The sequence below is a fragment of the Mobula birostris genome, chromosome 3 (assembly GCF_030028105.1).
Source record: "Mobula birostris isolate sMobBir1 chromosome 3, sMobBir1.hap1, whole genome shotgun sequence".
Classification (NCBI taxonomy): Eukaryota; Metazoa; Chordata; class Chondrichthyes; order Myliobatiformes; family Myliobatidae; genus Mobula; species Mobula birostris.
The window spans coordinates 53,381,246-53,400,566 of NC_092372.1; the positions used below are offsets into that span (position 1 = coordinate 53,381,246).

The 19,321-nt window shown below is 42.4% G+C and overlaps 1 protein-coding gene across 3 annotated transcripts in view; it reads left to right on the forward strand.

Moving 5' to 3' along the window:
• The window catches only part of mtus1b (microtubule associated tumor suppressor 1b), a 170,901-nt gene that overhangs the window by 125,282 nt on the left and 26,298 nt on the right, over positions 1 to 19,321 (forward strand). For all 3 annotated transcript variants that reach the window (XM_072252638.1, XM_072252637.1, XM_072252639.1), the window contains one exon: positions 15,088 to 15,154. In XM_072252638.1, the coding sequence (XP_072108739.1) occupies positions 15,088 to 15,154 (67 nt within the window). The remainder of the gene's footprint in view (positions 1 to 15,087; positions 15,155 to 19,321) is intronic.

The window sequence follows — 19,321 nt, forward strand, 5'->3', positions numbered from 1 at the left end:
CCACACAAAGCTACAGGGCTGGATAATACATTTGGTCAGGTTCTGATAGATTGTGATGCCCAGCTAACAGAGGTCTTATTAGACATCTTTAATATCTCTTTGAAATAGGCCACTGTCCCTAAGGAAGCCACAATCATTCTAATGCCCAGGCAAGCGACAGTAACTAGCTGAAGCATTTATCGCCCAGGGGCACTGACTTCAATCATGAAGTGCATTGAATGGCTGGTAATGGATCGTATAAAATCCCGTCCTCCAGCTGCTTTGGACCCATTCCAGTTTGACTTCCACTCAAACCAATCTACTAATGTGATAGCTTCGGCTCTCCACTTCATCCTATCCTGCCTAGAGAATGATGCCTCATGCCAGGATGTTATTCATGGACTTCAGTTCAGTGTTTAACACTATCATCACCCCGACTGGTCGGTAAACTGTCCTTGTGGGGACTCAACACCACCAGTTATTCCAAGTTGGCAGCGACATCTGAAGCTCCATCACACTGAGCACTGGTTTCTCCTCTCTCTTCTCCCCGCTCCTCCCACACACAATGGTTGATCTAACCTGGACCCAGAACACCACCTCACTAGTCAAGAAGGCACAGCTGTGTACACTCTGAGGAGATTAAGGTGTGTAAGGCTCACTCTTAACCCGTCTGTCCCCTGCCCCCCATTCTAACATACTATGTTTTCACTATCCTCGATCACTAGGACATTGTAGATGAAGGGCTCAAAGTATTTATGGCAATATGTTGTATGTGCTCTGTGTGGTATGCTTGGGAGTACCGTGCTCCAGGTGTTTTGTTTGGTTGTGACAATTAACTTGAACTTGATGTATGTTTGAAAAGTTTGTCTCGGCCTTATTGGCAGGCATAGATTTTCAATCTCTCAGCTCTTTGAGATTACTATTTACTTGAGGATTCTTGGAAGGTGTAGAAGATTTGAAGAAAAATCTGCGATTAAAATAAAACTCCTTTGGATATAACGTAAACACGAGGAATTCTGCAGATGCTGGAAATTCAAGCTACACACCTCAAAGTTGCTGGTGAACGCAGCAGGCCAGGCAGCATCTCTAGGAAGAGGTGCAGTCGATGTTTTGGGCCAAGACCCTTCATCAGGACTAACTGAAGGAAGAGCTAGTAAGAGATTTGAAAGTGTGAGGGGGAGGGGGAGATCCAAAATGATAGGAAAAGACAAGAGGGGAGGGATGGAGCCAAGAGCTGGACAGCTGATTGGCAAAAGGGATATGAGAGGATCATGGAACAGGAGGCCGAGGGAGAAGGAAAAGTGGAGGGGGGGGGGTATATATAAAAAAAAAAAAAACCAGAGGATGGGCAAGGGGTATAGTCAGAGGGACAGAGGGAGAAAAAGGAGAGAGACAGAAAGAATGTGTGTATATTAATAAAGGATGGGGTATGAGGGGGAGGTGGGGCATTAGCAGAAGTTAGAGAAGTCAATGTTCATGCCATCAGGTTGGAGGCTACCCAGACGGAATATAAGGTGGTGTTCCTCCAACCTGAGTGTGGCTTCATCTTTACGGTAGAGGAGGCCATGGATAGACATATCAGAATGGGATGTGGAATGAAAATGTGTGGTCACTGGGAGATCCTGCTTTCTCTGGCGGACAGAGTGTAGGTGCTCAGCAAAACGATCTCCCAGTCTGTGTCGGGTCTCGCCAATATATATAGAAGGCCACATCGGGAGCACCGTAATGGTGGTGAGGGAGGAAGTGTAAGGGCATGTGTAGCACTTGTTCGGCTTACAAGGATAAGTGCCAGGAGGGAGATCAGTGGGGAGGGATGGGGGGGACGAATGGACAAGGGAGTCGCGTAGGGAGTGATCCCTGCGGAAAGCAGAGGGGGGGGAGGGAAAGATGTGCTTAGTGGTGGGATAATATAGATCCTAACTATGCCTGTCTTTTTATTGGCTTTGTGGAACAACCTATGTTCCAAACCTATTCTGGTATCTGTCCCCCACTTTTCCTTCGCTACATCGACGACTGCATTGGCGCTGCTTCTGCACGCATGCTGAGCTCGTTGACTTCATTAACTTTGCCTCCAACTTTCACCCTGCCCTCAAGTTTACCTGGTCCATTTCCGACACTTCCCTCCCCTTTCTAGATCTTTCTGTCTCTATCTCTGGAGACAGCTTATCTACTGATGTCTACTATAAGCCTACTGACACTCTCAGCTATCTGGACTATTCCTCTTCTCACCCTGTCTCTTGCAAATATTCCATCCCCTTCTCGCAATTCCTCCGTCTCTGCCGCATCTGCTCTCAGGATGAGGCTTTTCATTCCAGGATGAGGGAGATGTCCTTTTTTTTAAAGAAAGGGGCTTCCCTTCCTCCATCAACTCTGCTCTCAAACGCATCTCCCATTTCACGCACATCTGTTCTCACTCCATCATCCTGCCACCCCACTAGGGATACGGTTCCCCTTGTCCTCACCTACCACCCCACCAGCCTCCGGGTCCAACATATTATTCTGCGTAACTTCCGCCACCTCCAACGGGATCCCACCACTAAGCACATCTTTCCCTCCCCCTCCCCCCCCCCCCCCCCCCCCCCGCTTTCTGCAGGGATCACTCCCTACGCAACTCCCTTGTCCATTCGTCCCTCCCATCCCTCCCCACTGATCTCCCTCCTGGCACTTATCCTTGTAAGCAGAACAAGTGCTACACATGACCTTACACTTCCTCCCTCACCACCATTCAGGGCCCCAGACAATCCTTCCAGGTGAGGCGACACTTCACCTGCAAGTCGGCTGGGGTGATATACTGTGTCCAGTGCTCCCGATGTGGTCTTCTATATATTGGCGAGACCCGACGCAGTCTGGGAGATCATTTTGCTGAACCCCTATGCTCTGTCTGCCAGAGAAAGCAGGATCTCCCAGTGGCCACACATTTTAATTCCACATTCCACATCCCATTCCCATTCTGATATGTCTATTCACGGCCTCCTCTACCGTAAAGATGAAGCCACACTCAGGTTGGAGGAACAACACCTTTATATTCCATCTGGGTAGCCTCCAACCTGATGGCATGAACATTGACTTCTCTAACTTCTGCTAATGCCCCACCTCCCCCTTGTACCCCATCCATTATTTATTTATATACACACATTCCTCCCCCCTCCCCCCTCCCCCCCATCCCATGATCCTCTCATATTCCTTTTGCCTATCACCTGTCCAGCTCTTGGCTCCATCCCTCCCCCTCCTGTCTTCTCCTATCATTTTGGATCTCCCCCTCCCCCTCCCACTTCCAAATCTCTTACTAGCTCTTCCTTCAGTTAGCCCTGATGAACGCCAACTGTACCTCTTCCTAGAGATGCTGCCCGGCCTGCTGTGTTCACCAGCAACTTTGATGTGTGTTCCTTTGGATATAAACATACTGGACAAAATCTAGAGCCTTCATTCTTCAAGGCTCCTGGAGCATGTATATTTGTATTTTGTGCTTGAAGCTCTTTGGCGACTTAAATTTTGCAGTTTTGTTTTAAAAGCAGTGGTGCTGTATATGCTCCATATGAATAAGATGATATAAAACCATGTCCCACAATGGAAGTCTTGCCTGCCATTTAATGTGCATTTTTCTGTTAGTTTTCCAAATGAAATATTTGTTTTTTGTGGCTCAGATTACACATTTGTCTACTGACCACAGTTTACTATAAACAGTATTAAGTGGTTTGGATAATATAAATCCAGGATACAATCTTTTCCACCTTGTGTTTAGGAATTAAACATCACTTTTGTAGCTAATGTTGAAATCCATTAACTTCCAATAGCATTAACTTTGCAGAAAAGCCTTCCCCATCATGGTGACCTTGTCATTGAGAGATTCCTGCTTTGGAAAATAGAAATTACATATTCAATGTAAAATAATTAGTTGATCAGGTTAGTTATTGAATCTGTTGCATGGAAAGAGGTTCAGGCCATGTTGAGACTTGCTGATAAATGTCAAGTAATGTTTGCAATCAGCAAATATAAAGCCATGATCCAAGACTTGTTCAGATGCTGATTACCCTTAAGCAGTCTCCCAGGAATGTGAATTGGCTAAGTGTTTGCAGCTCCACTAGCAGATCAGAAGCTGGCTGTCCTTCAGTGTGAATGATCCAACCACTCCGAATCCTATACTGTAATTTCAAGTGTAGTGGAAAAGTGCAAAGCTGCAGGTGGATTTCTGGGGGGGAGGGTAGGTAATCAATGCTCAGGAAATCTAGCAGGTCTGGCATCTGGGGAGAGAAAAAGAAGTAAAGTGATGTCATAATCTTTCAACAGACATGTCCCTTGCTGAAAAAAGGACATTGAGTCTCAATTCTGTTTGCTTCATCATGCAAATATCTCAACAGGTGGTATGAGTTTCTGATAACAATGGTAACCTCCCACAGAAGGTTACATTTTTTTTAAATTTCTGCACCATCAAGGATGAAAACTTTTAATCTGCCATTCACCACAAAAACAATTTATTTAACTACCACTGCAGATCGGCAGTGTGCCAAATATAACCTGATTTTTTTTTTAAACTTCATTCACAGGGAAGTGGTATTGGATTTGCCCATCCAAAACCCTCTGAGCTGCTTTCATTAACTTCTGCAGGTCGTTTGTTTTAATATAGCTGCTTGATATACCAGCCTTATCTTTATTTTCTAGGGTTAGCCACTTGTACCATTCCAAACTGTGGTTAAAAAAAAAGTAATAAAAATCTGAAGAAAACCTTTGCATGATAGTTTGCCTACCTGAAAGGATGTGGTTATTGGAAGTCAATCATTCTAGTTACAGAACATCACTACAGGATTTCCCCAAAGGAGTATCATTGGCCAAGTCCATTTTGGATGTTTTAGTGATTTCTCTTTAGTTATCATGGACAAGGGCCTGTGCATTCAGCAGCAAACAATTTTCAATTCCACTGGCAATTTAGCAAATGAAGCTGTGCTCATCTGCAGGCATAAGCAAAGTTGTAACAACCTTGTCCCAACTACCAGACTTGTTATCTCCAACACTTCAGTTATCTATTTTTGATATTCAATGCCAACATCATCGCCATGTGCCCCACAACAAGTTCCTGTAGGAGGTTACCATGGATCAGAAACTTGGGAGTGTACAAGTGCGTACTCCTATGTGTCCAAGTGACTGAGGTCACGGGTTTCTGCTGCATTGCTGGAATAGCCTAGAATAGTAATAGTACATTACATTTTGTCAGTAGCGCATAGGGTTGCCAACTGTCCTGTATTAGCCAGGACATCCCATATATTAGGCTAAATTGGTTTGTCCCATACGGGACTGCCCTTGTCCCATATTTCCCCTGCTAAGGTAGAGTGTTCCTATGAAACCGTTAATAAGCTGAAATGGCGTAAGGTGCAGAAGCAATTACCATTAATTTATATGGGAAAAATATTTGAGCGTTCCCAGACCCAAAAAGTCTGCCAAATCATACCAATAACACATAAAACCTAAAACAGCACTAACATATAGTAAACCAGGGATGATATGATAAATACACAGCCTATATTAAGTAGAAATGTATGTACAGTGTATCAGAATTGGGAAGATTAAGCCAAAACCAATTTGTAGAAGAAAATCAGTATGTACACGCATGCGCTCACAGGTGCCTGCACAAGGCTTCATGGTCATGGTCGTCTTTCTTGCGGTAAGCACAAGCGTCCTGTATTTGACTGCTACTTTTGTCCCTTGGGAGTGAGAAAGTTGGCAACCCCAGTAGCGCACCACGTATCTACTGTGGAGAAGGGAATAAAGTCTTGGAATACAGTAACAGCCAACTAAGCTACTTTATCTTGAGTGGTGTCACAATCTGAGTACAGTAGCTGATCCAGTTGTGTTTCTGCAACGTTGTAAATATAGAACAGAGAATATTACAGCACAATACAGACCGAAGTGGAGGTTATTAGAAGTTGCCACAAACAGAAAAACAGAGCATGCTGAGATTTCTTGGCACTGGTCAGCTGCTGTCCCTGTGAGGTTTGGGCACAGCTGCAGGACATGCCCAGCAGTGATGTAACTGCCCATAGCCTGTTTAGCACAGTGCCTTCCAGCCCTGAATGTCTTCATGCAGGATCTAATTGAACCCCCCCCCCCCCCCGGTGTTTACATAGCATTTATTAAACCATAATCTCATTGAATATTTAATTTTAGATTGTAACTCAACACTTAAATTTAAAATGTAAACATACTAGAATGTGGGCATGGTATTTCCTCTTTTGAAATGCAGATGTTGGAATTGGGTGCAGAAGATGCTACTCAGCCTGTCAAACCTGTTCTGCCAATTAAGAACTTGTTAAGTCTGTACTTTTGTGATGTTTTGCCTATATTCTTCAGTTTAAAAAAAAAATCCAGACTCTGCATCCTCTGTCCTTTGAGGAAACATTCCAAGGACTTGGACCCTGCTTGCCTTATTTTAGAAATACAGTGCAGAACAGGCCCTTCAAACCACGCTGTCCATCAACCGCCGAATTAACCCTCGCCTAATCAAGGAACAAATTGTAATGATCAATTAACCTGCTAACTGGTACATCTTTGGACTGCTGAAGGAAAGCAGAGCAGCCGGAGAAACCGAACACGTTCCACAGGGAGCACATGTAAACTCCTTGGAGGAGGCCGGGATTGACTCCAAACTCTGAAGTCCAAACTGTAATAGTGTCAAGCTAGTTGCTAAAATCGTATTCTAGTTGCTTACTTGAACCTTGTTATTGAAGTCATTAAAGCTGGTAAGTTTTATGTTTTGCAAGGTGCAACATGCTGTCAGGAATTGCTTGCAAGAAATGTGTCCATCCAAGTCAAGTATGAAAAATATCAACTGTTTTTTTAAATTTATGAATGACTTATTTGAAGTGCTGGATATTTAAATTCAAATCAAAAGAACAGTAAATTAGCCTAAAATAATTAAGCACAGTGTTAAAATGAACATTGGCTTTGAGAATAAAATGTTTAAAAAAAATACATATTAACCCCAAATCTATTTAATTCCAAAAAAAAGTTAGGGTTTATTTGTGTGTTCTTGCTGTGGTTGGAATGTTATGCTGCCTGTAATGCAAACATTGATTGCAGTCGTAGGGAAAATGCTCAATTAGTGCAGGAGAACAGTTAAAATGAGCAGATGAAATATAGCAGGCATTGATATGTGCTACCATTCCAGGTTATAGAAACATACATAGAAAATAGGTGCAGGAGTAGGCCATTCGGCCCTTCGAGCCTGCACTGCCATTTATTATAATCATGTCTGATCATCCAACTCAGAACCCTGCCCCAGCCTTCCCTCCATACCCCCTGATCCCCGTAGCCACAAGGGCCATATCTAACTCCCTCTTAAATATAGCCAATGAACTGGCCTCAACTCTTTCCTGTGGCAGAGAATTCCACAGATTCACCACTCTCTGTGTGAAGAAGTTTTTCCTAATCTCGGTCCTAAAAGGCTTCCCTTCTATCCTCAAACTGTGGCCCCTCGTTCTGGACTTCCCCAACATCGGGAACAATCTTCCTGCATCTAGCCTGTCCAATCCCTTTAGGATCTTATACGTTTCAATCAGATCCCCCCTCAATCTTCTAAATTCCAACGAGTAGGAGCCCAGTTCATCCAGTCTTTCTTCATATGAAAGTCCTGCCATCCCAGGAATCAATCTGGTGAACATTCTCTGTACTCCCTCTATGGCAAGGATGTCTTTCCTCAGATTAGGGGACCAAAACTGCACACAATACTCCAGGTGTGGTCTCACCAAGGCCTTGTACAACTGCAGTAGTACCTCCCTGCTCCTGTACTCAAATCCTCTCGCTATAAATGCCAGCATACCATTCGCCTTTTTCACTGCCTGCTGTACCTGCATGCCCACTTTCAATAACTGGTGTATAATGACACACAGGTCTCTTTGCACCTCCCTTTTTCCTAATCGGCCACCATTCAGATAATAATCTGTTTTCCTATTTTTGCCACCAAAGTGGATAACTTCACATTTATCCACATTAAATTGCATCTGCCATGAATTTGCCCACTCACCCAATCTATCCAAGTTAGCCTGCATCCTCTTAGCATCCTCCTCACAGCTAACACTGCCACCCAGCTTCGTGTCATCCGCAAACTTGGAGATGCTGCATTTAATTCCCTCATCCAAGTCATTAATATATATTGTAAACAACTGAGGTCCCAGCACTGAGCCTTGCGGTACCCCACTAGTCACCGCCTGCCATTCTGAAAAGGTCCCGTTTATTCCCACTCTTTGCTTCCTGTCTGTTAACCAACTCTCCACCCACACCAATACCTTACCCGCAATACCGTGTGCTTTAAGTTTGCACACTAATCTCCTGTGTGGGACCTTGTCAAAAGCCTTCTGAAAATCCAAATATACCACATCCACTGGTTCTCCCCTATCCACTCTACTAGTTACATCCTCAAAAAATTCTATGAGATTCGTCAGACATGATTTTCCTTTCACAAATCCATGCTGACTTTGTCCGATCATTTCACCGCTTTCCAAATGTGCTGTTATCACATCCTTGATAACTGACTCCAGCAGTTTCCCCACCACCGATGTTAGGCTAACCGGTCTATAATTCCCCGGTTTCTCTCTCCCTCCTTTTTTAAAAAGTGGAGTTACATTAGCCACCCTCCAATCCTCAGGAACTAGTCCAGAATCTAACGAGTTTTGAAAAATTATCACTAATGCATCCACTATTTCTTGGGCTACTTCCTTAAGCACCCTGGGATGCAGACCATCTGGCCCTGGGGATTTATCTGCCTTCAATCCCTTCAATTTACCTAACACCACTTCCCTACTAACATGTATTTTGCTCAGTTCCTCCATCTCACTGGACCCTCTGTCCCCTACTATTTCTGGAAGATTATTTATGTCCTCCTTAGTGAAGACAGAACCAAAGTAATTATTCAATTGGTCTGCCATGTCCTTGCTCCCCATAATCAATTCACCTGTTTCTGTCTGCAGGGGACCTACATTTGTCTTTACCAGTCTTTTCCTTTTCACATATCTATAAAAGCTTTTACAGTCCGTTTTTATGTTTCCTGCCAGCTTTCTCTCATAATCTTTTTTCCCCTTCCTAATTAAGCCCTTTGTCCTCCTCTGCTGAACTCTGAATTTCTCCCAGTCCTCAGGTGATCCACTTTCTCTTATAAATTATAAATTATCTTCTGCTGTGTCCTTGTGTCTTCAGTTCCTTTTAATCTTGAAGTCTATTAAGTTTTCTCTACTTCAAAGGCTGAGATGGATCAAAACTTGACCATCCTTTAAGTTCATTCCATTCCTAAATCCTACCCTTATTGCCTGACACCTGGGCTGGAGAAACATTCTCCCTGCATCAATCCTGTTGTTTCTGTGACAGTTTTTTTTTCATTAATTCCAGAAGGTAGGATGCTATGGCACTACTGGTAGTTCAATAACCCAGGTTCAAGCCTGACATTTTGTGCTGTCAGTGTGGAGTTTGTGTGTTCTTCCTGAGCCTGTGAGGGTTTCTACTGAGTGCTCTAGTTTCCAACCAGGTCAGAAATGTGGAGGGTGATAAGTGAATGTACCACAGAAAGTAGCCTTTGGTAGAATAAGTGGCATAATCTCTGGATAGCTATAGGAATAAGGGGTGGATCAGTGTATTAAGATTATCATAATTGAGTGCTTGATGATTGGTGTAGATTCATTTGGCCGAAGAGCTCCTTTTATTTCTCATGCTGAAATTTGCGGCTTGCTTTTGCACAAGAATCTCATTGGGTAAGGAAGTCCTAATTGTACACTACACTCCAGATGTCATCCTGCTAGGGCTCTTTATTATTGCACTCAGGTATCCTTGCTCTTTTACTTAAATCCTCAGTGGTTTAATGACGCCATGCACCTCCCTCACTGCCTCGTGCACCTACATACAAGATTTGTGTACCTTATTGAAAATTAATATTTTAAGAAGTGCTGCATATCAACACAAAAAAACATGAAGGTAAGTGTGCAAAGTTCTGTGTTGCACTCCACCTGACATTGTTAGTTCATCATTGTTCTCTTGCAAAGTAAATTTATTATCAAAGTACATACATGCCACCATATACAACACTGAGATCTGTTCTCTTACGGGCGTTCACAGTAAATCGAAAAAACACAATGGAATCAATGAAAGACCTCACCCAGCAAGATGGGCAAACAACCATGTACAAAAGTCAGCAAGTTGTGCAGTACAAACGAAAAAAAAATAAATATTGATAATATGAGGTGAGTCCATAGTTGTGGGAATAGTTCAGAGATGGTATGAGTAAGGTTAAGCAAAGTGGTCCCCACTAGTTCAAGAGCCTGAAGGCCAAGGGGTAACTACTGTTCCTGAGCATGGTGGTGTGCATCCTGATGATCTTGTACCATCTTACTGATGGCAGCAGAGAGAAGAGGGCATGGGTTTCTTGATAGATGCTCCTTTCCTGTGACAGTGCTCTGTATAGATGTGCTCAGTGATAGAGCATTACTCATGATGGATTGGACTGTATCCACTACTTTTTGTACGATTTTCTATTCAAGGGCATTGGTGTTTCCTACCAGATTGTGGTGCAACCTGTCAATATACTCTCCACCACACATCTATAGAAGTTTGTCAAAGATTTAAATGCCATGCTGAATCTTCACAAATTCCTAAGAAAGTAGAGTTGCTGCCATGTTTACTTCATAATTGCACTTGCATTCTGGGCCCAGGACAAGTCCGCTGAAATGATAACACTGAGGAATTTAAAGTTACTAACCCTCTCCACCTCTGATTTTCTCTCTTCTCTCTCCCCCCCCCCCCCCCTTGAGGACTGGCTTGTGGGCCTCAGGTTTCCTCTTCCTGAAATCAATAATAATCTCTTTGGTCTTGCTGACATTGAGTAAGGGGTTGTTGTTGTGGTACCACAAGCCAGATATTCAATCTCCCTCCAATATGCTGATTCATCACCTCTTTAGATTTGGCCAATGACAGTACCATCATCAGCAAACTTAAATATGGTATTAGAGCTGTGTTTGGCTTCAGTCATAAAGCGAATAGAGCAAGGAACTAAGCACACAGCCTAGTGTTGCACCTGTTCTGATGGAGATCATAGGGTAGATGTTTTTGCCAATCTGAACTGGAGTCTGCAGGTGAGGAAATCAGGGATCCAGTTGCATAAGGAGGTATTGAGGCTAAGGTTTTGAAGCTTATGGAATAGTTTTGAGGGTATGATTGTACTGAATGTTGAGCTGTAGTCAATAAAGAGCATCCTGATGTATGCATCTTTGCTGTCTAGAAGTTCCAGGGTTGAATGCAGGTGGCATTTGCTGTGGATCTGTTGTACCAGTAGGTAAATTGTAAAATATCAAAATAGCTTCTCAGGCAGGAGTTATGTGTTTCATCACCAACCTCTCAAAGCACTTCATCACAGTAGATATAGGTACTACTGGACAATAGTCATTGAGGCAGTTTACCACATTCTTCCCAGGTACCAGTATAATTGAAGACTGCCGAAGTGAGAAGTTAAATGTATCTGTACATTCCAGCCAGTTGATTAGCACACCTGTTTACTACTTGGCCAGGTACCCAATCCTGACCAGTGTGCTTTGAGAGTTCATTCCCCTGAAGAATGCTCTCACTTCTACCTCAGTATGAAATCACAGGTCATTGTGGCTGTGGGAGTTCATAAAGAGTTCCTCCATGTTTTGATGGTCAAAGCAAGTGTAGAAAGCATTGAGCTCATCTAGAACCAAAACTTTGTCTCTTGGTTTCACTTTGTGAGAATTAATAGCATCTAAACCCTGCCACAGCTGCCAAGCATTCTTCAATGATTCATTTTAGTCTGGAATTGTCACTGTCTGTGAGATGCCTTTCCAGAGATCAATCTTGGACCTCTTGTATCTTGGTCACCAGACCTGACTGCTACTCAGCAGATTGCAAATCTCATGCTTCATCCAGGGCTTCTGGTTGGAAAAGTCTGAATAATTTTATGGGGAAACACTTGCATATCACTTTTTTTAAATATAAAGTGCATCACAGCCGTGTTGTATTCATTCAGATCCTATGCATCCACTGACTCAAAACAATCTGTAGTGTAACCACCTCTGTGGTCTTTATCTCTGGAGTCTTGCTCTTTAGCCCCTGCCTGTAAGCACATAGGAAAAAGATGGACAAGTGACCAGATTTCCCAAAATGCAGTCTGGGCACATTCAATACATGGATTGCCATTAGTTCTGTGCCATGAGCATACTTAAATGTTGTCAAATCATTGATTTTTAAAGATCATGGCTAGATGGGACCCAAGCAGAGATTCTTCTGTGTACTCAGTTGTCACAGTAGCCACTGTAAAGGAGCTATTTGTTCCTTTTGCTTTTATCTTTAAAGCATGCTATTGTGTACTGAATATTTCAGTAATATTTGAGTAATATTTTAAGTATATTTAATATTGGTTTACATACTGCATTGCAGGTTATATATAGAAGTATGTAAATAGCACATGCCATTACACCACCACGTCATATGTACCTGCCTTGTTTAAAGTAAAAACAAAACTAAGACAAATTCCCTGTCGTTTTGTTTTTAACTAGTTTCAATTTTTGAAGTCAAAAACCATAACACATGCCTGTGGAAGTTTTTTTGTCTTAAGACAGTGATTTTAAAATAATGGTTCAGGATGGAGACCATTCATGAAAATGACATCTCTGCAGTGAAGGACTGGGTGACAATAGAATGTGCTGTGTACTTTAGACTGTAACTTAACCTTGCAATGCTTTTGGTATATGCAGTAATGTGCTGGCTCTGTTGCTTCAGGCAACAAATCAAATTTAACCAATATGAATAATTTTTACCTATAAATTTGCGGCTTGTTAATTTTTTAATGTTGCTGATAATTTGAGATTCCCACTTAATGCACTTGCCCTTCAAGGAATTGTCCTTTTTCAAAACATTTCAGTTATTAATTTTCTTCTGGCATTATTTAACTTCAAGTTTGTATTTTAAAAATAAAGTATGTACAATTTTTGGGTGGATAATCTGAATTATCAAGTGTAATTTTCAATTTTAATTTTTTTAGTGACTGCATTTTACAGATATCTTCAGACTTTTGCAATTATCTACAAAGCTAGTTTTTGGACTGAGGCATAAAATATCTCAGATGCCAAGTAGTTTTCCAGTATTTAATAGAATATTTGTGGTAATCAATGCTGTCATGTGGTAATCAATTTTAACTTTTACGACACAAGTACTTTATACCCAATGAATTGCAAAACAGGTGAACTTAATTTTAGAACAAATGATTTTACAGATGCTCACTCAGTCTTTAGCAACACACACAAAATGCTGGAGGAACCCAGCAAGTCAGGCAGCATCTATGGAGTGGATAAACATTTTTGGGCTGAGCTCTTCAGTACTGGAAAGGAAGAAAAATTCTGGTGCCTATCCTCCAAGGCCTAATGAAGGGTCTCAGCCCAATACATAACTAGGTATTTCCCTCCATAGATGCTGCCTGATTTGCTGGGTTCCTGCAGCATTTTGTGTAAACTTAATTTTGAACTGAAGTTTTAGAGATGGGGGATGATGTTTAGAGCCTTTTCACTATGCCTCCTATCAGTGTGGTAATATCAACACTGATAATGATTACCTTATTCTCCAGTGTAAATGTTCAATTAGGTAATGTTATATCTTCCACACTTTAAGAATTTTCTTTCTGCTTTGAGACTCTGCTGTCTTTTAATACTTTAATATATATTTCTGAAATACTTTCAATATTTCATTACCTAGGTGTTGAATTACAAACAAGAGCAGCACATTTAATGTAATGTGAAACTAGCTCTGTTAAATTATAGCAGTGGATATTTTTGTCCGAATGTCTGGCTTAAGGTGCTTGATGGCTTTGCATATTAAGATGAGGTATTTGGGGGAAAAAAAGAAGTCCATTACTGTATTAGTTGGAAGAATCGTATGTGTTCCAGTACCAAGCTTCAGCTGCTGACGTTTGAGTAAATTAATATTGATCAGCTTCTTCCCCACCCCCGTCCCCTTGTTTCTAGTTTGCAGACACAGGGCTGTGCCTTTTGTAATGAGTGGTTCCCACTGCTTCACTTACGCAGCTTTTTTTTCCCAGGGCAGTGCACTGCAGGAAATATGGTATATGTATTGCACTGAAAGTTAGCTTGGAAGGCAAGGCCCAATGGGTCTTTTCCTACAAGCATTTTAAATGTAGAAAGACCAGTTTGGGTTGTGGTGTGGCCACCTGTGCTCTGCACAATATTCAAACAACCAGGAAAAAAATGGGCTGCAGCAGCAGCAAAATATGCCTCTACGGTCCTTGCACTGGAAAGAGGGTAACTGATGCATCCTTTTTTGATTTGCTGACTGGGAATGTAAGGGCTTGGTAGCTGGCGCAAGTAGTTTCAACCAATTCCTTTGTTTCCAGCTGTTCCGCACTATAGATTGTTCCTCCTCTTGCTGAATAATTGCTGCATTAGGGAGTCAGTTTAAGCAGAGTACTTGAAACATCCTCTTGCATTTATAGCTGCATCCTGACTCTGCTTTTGGGATTAAAAGGCTCAGTCAATTTCCTCAGTTATTGATTTGCTGGTGAATTGGATGTCGCTTGATTGTTTAGGACGTTGAAGGTAATGCAAGGTCTGCTTATTTTCCTTTAAAAATTGTTAAATTGTGCACTTTGGTATTTTGGTCTTCATGCTGAAAATGGCACTGTTCACTGGATCTTTTCACAGCAACGCTTGCATATAAATTTAAATCCTGAATTGAGTTGTACTTGGTTAAAATGTAAAATGCGTTGGACAGATAGTGTATACAGCTGAAATTCTAATCATAAAATGTGCATAATTTTTTCATTTGAAAATGTTAAGCAGGTTATACTATTCCTAGCATATTGAATGCCAATTTGTTACTGAGTGTTTTTCCTCTCAAGGTGAAGTTGTCTGGATTTGAGGCTTTGTCTACTTTGTTCATGTCCATTTTAAAAATGCTTTCCTGTTAAGACTTCTTTGAACTAAATTCGGTGTATTTGTGAATTAGATGGAGATAACTTTCAGCTATTGGATACAGCTGCAATTTTGAAAAAGTAATGTGAGCAGTTTTGTTCATCTGGAGATCTCCATGGTAACAAAATATTTTTCTTCTCAGAAGGAGGAAGTGGGCAAACGGCACAAGGAATTGTCTCAAGAGTTGCTTACTTTACATCATGAACTAGGTAAGAATTGCCTAATGTGCTCCAGGTTCTAAAGTTTGCATGATATTATTTCTCAAGTGTTGAATTCTGCACCTAGTTCATCCTTAGTAACTGTTAAAGCTTTTCAGCTCCATATTTCTCCAGAGACAGCTTGACCCATATTCAGAATTTCTAACATTTGATGTAACTGGAGTTGCCTCAATATTTTTGTTCTATATATAAAGTTATTTGTTTTCTTCAATTAAAATTTCTGAATATTTTAATGTACTTTATATAATTTATCATAGTACTTTTTACACAAGTCCCTCACGGCAGGCTGATCCAGAGGAATAAAGCACATGGAATCAGAGTCACTTGGTCGATTGGATTTAAAGTTAGTAAGGCCATTAGTAGATGTCATATAGTAGAGTTGGAGAGGCTGTATTATAAGCATGAAAGTAGTACTCCACAAAGAGCCTCTGGATATAAATCTCTTGGATAAAGATATAGATGGGTTGATTGGTAACTTTGCCGACAACATAGAAATTGACTGAGTTGGGTATAGTGAGGAAGGTTGTCAAAAGATTCTCGTTGAAAATGTGGCTTGAGAAAAGGCAGATGGAATTTAATCTGCTCAAGTAAGGTGTTACAGTTTAGGCAAGTATACAGTAAATGGCAAGACCCTTGGGACAATTGATGTAGAGAGGGACCTTGGACTGCAAATCTAGCTTCCTGAAAATGACCACAGAAACAGATGGAGTGGTAAAGGTGGTGTATAGCATACTTGCCTTCATTCGTGATTGAATGAAAGCTGAAACTGTGTTGTAGCTATATTAAACTTTGTTCGGACCATATCTGGAGTATTATGTGCGGTTATGGTCATCCCAGTGTAGGAGACAGGTTTACTTGTTTGTTGCAACACACATAAAAGTTGCTGGTGAACGCAGCAGGCCAGGCAGCATCTCTAGCAAGAGGTACGGTCGACGTTTCGGGCCAAGACCCTTCGTCAGGACTAACTGAAAGAAGAGCTAGTAAGAGATTTCAGAGGGGGAGGGGGAGATCCGAAGTGATAGGAGAAGACCGGGGGGGGGGGGGGGAATGGAGCCAAGAGCTGGACAGTTGATTGGCAAGAGGGATATGAGAGGATCATGGGACAGGAGGCCCAGGGAGAAAGAAAAGAGGGGGGGTGGACCCAGAGCATGGACAAAGGATATAGTGAGAGGGATAGAGGGAGAAAAAGGAGAGAGAGAGAAAAAGAATGTATATAAATAAATAACGGATGGGGTATGAGGGGGATAGGGCCCCACCTCCCCCTTGTACCCCATCCGTTATTTATTTATATACACATTCTTTTTCTCTCTCCTTTTTCTCCCTCTGATCTTCTCACTATACCCCTTGTCCATCCTCTGGGCTTCCCCCCCTCCCCCTTTTCTTTCTCCCTGGGCCTTCTGTCCCATGATCCTCTCATATCCCTTTTGCCAATCAACTGTCCAGCTTTTGGTTCCATCCCTCCCCCTCCTGTCTTCTCCTATCATTTTGGATTTCCCCCTCCCCCTCCCACTTTCAAATCTCTTACTGGCTCTTCTTTCAGTTAGTCCTGATGAAGGGTCTCAGCCCGAAATGTCGACTGTCCCTCTTCCTAGAGATGCTGCCTGGCCTGCTGTGTTCACCAGCAACTTTTGTGTGTGTTGCTTGAAATTCCAGCATCTGCAGAATTCCTCGTGTTTACTTGTTTGTTACCTGGATTGCAGGGTATTAGCTATAAACGAGAGTTGGACAGATTTGAATCAGTTTCTTGAGTGCTGGAGGCTCAAGGGTGACTTTACAAGGGACAAAGCTGAGGCACATAGGGTAGATGTCAAATACTGGAAAACACTGTTTTAAGGTGGTGGTGTAAAGGGAGGAGGGAGTTTAAAAGTAATCTACACAATGATAGTGTCTGGAATGCACTGCCAGAGGGTGTAGTGGAAGCAGATATGTTTAGACAGGCAGGGATTGGTGGGATATTTACAATATACATACTTAAGGTGTTAGTTAAAATTAACATTGTGGGTTTAAGAGCTTGTTCCTGTGCTGTGGAGTTCTGTTCTATTTGTGCTGCTTCGTACACATGGCAGCTCGGACTTGTATCTAAGCCACAATTTAAATTCAAGTAAAATGTCTAGTTCATGTCAGCCATGTTCATTGTGCACATCAAACTTGAGCAGAAAGGCACGCAAATTGGTGTGTATTCATTTGGTGCAGGCAGTACGCCAAGTAGATAAACATTTCTTGATTTGGGCCCAAAGAGTATTTTCTCTACACCCACTTTATAATTGCCATACTTGACATTGACATGGCTCGGAGGAATGGCTTTCTAGCATTCTGTCAAAAATGATTAACTTCTCACTGACTAATCATTGCTTTCAAAATTGTTCTATTAGGTGTGTTTCTTATGAACTAAACAAGTCTATGTTTTAAGCACCAGCAGGGGTCAGTTTTAAATTTAAGATTTTGACTGTCGCTGAGCACCAGTTTCTCTTTTGGCAAAATCTTAGTAACTTTCAATTCTCTTTCCCTGAATGCTTTATTTTCATCATGCATGTCCAGTCCCTGAACACTTCTATACCCTATCAAGAAGGCAGTAAAGCGCCCCACTTCTTTCTTGACAACAGACTTGACCAATTCCCCTCCACTACCGCCCACTGCTGGAACTGGTTCTCTCACTCTGTTTCCCTTTCAGCTCCTCCCACTTTCCTCAAACTCAAAGTACAGCTATGGGCCCCGGATATGCCTGCCTTTTCATTGGCTACGTGGAAAAATCCATGATCCAAGCCTTCCTGGTAATGCTCTCAAACTCTCTCCGTGCTATTTCAGCGACTACATTGCTTCTACTTCCTGCACCCACACTGAGCTCTTCAATTTCATCATCTTTACTCCAGCTTAAATTCACTTGATTTTCTGACCCTTCTCTCCCTTTACTTGATCTCTGCCCCCATCTCTGGATACAAACGATCACTGATATCTTGTATAAACCTACTGGTTCCCGTGGCTATCTTGACTATATCTCGTCTCACTCTGTTTCCTTTTTTAAAAAAAAAAATGCTATTCCCTTTTCTCAGTTCCTTCATCTCTGCTGCACCTGTTCCCAAGATGAGGTTTTTCCAGAACAGCGGATGTCTTCCTTCAAAAAACAGGGTTTCCCATCCTCCAACATTGCTGTCAACACTGCCATCTCCTCCATTTCCCGGATATCTGCCCTCTCCCTGTCTTCGCATCGTCTTAAGGATAGGGTTCCGCTTGTCCTCATCTACCTCCCAATGAGCCTCCACATCCAGCCCACCATTCACCACAACTTCCACCATTTACAATGGGATCCTACCACAGACACATCTTTACCTTCTTCCGCATCCTCCCCCCACCCCCAGCTTTCTGCAGAGGTTGTCCCCTCCATGATTCCTTTATCCATTCATCCCTCATTCCTCCCCACTACTCTTACTGCCGGCACTTACCCCAACAACTCCATTCAGGGCCTTAACAGTTCTTCCAGATGAGGTAACTTTTCCTGTGGATCTGGGGCTAGCCTACTGTATCTGGTGCTCCTGACGCAGCCTCCTCTACATTGGTGAGACCTGATGTAGATTGGGGGATCGCTTTGTCAAGCACCTCCACTCTATCTGCCAAAAGGAGGATTTCCTGGTGACCGCCATCTTAATTCCAATTCTCATTCCAAAATGTTGGCCATTGTTTCCTCTACTGCCAAGGTGGGCCAACTCTCAGGCTGGAGGAGTAACATTCTAGTATTTTGTCCAACCCGATGCCATGAACATCAATTTCTTTCATCTGTCAATTTCCCCCCCTTCCCTCTCCCATTCCACACACTGATTTCCCTCTTGCCCCCCCTCACCTGCCTTTCATCTTCCCTCATGCCCCTCCTTCCTTTCTGCTTTGATCCACTCTCCTCTCCTATTGTATTCCTCCTCCTCCAGCCTTTACCTTTTCAACCTATCACGTCCCTGCTGCTTACTTCTTCCCACAACCACCTGGCTCCACCCAGCACCCTCAAGCTCGTACTCCTTCCTGGCCGCCCACTTTATTCTGGCCTCTTCCCCCTTCTTTTCTAGTCCTGATGGAGGATCTAGATGTGAAACATTGACTGTTTATTAATTTACATGGATGCTGCCTGACCTGAGTTCCTCCAGCATTTTGTGTGTGTGACTATTGCTGAAT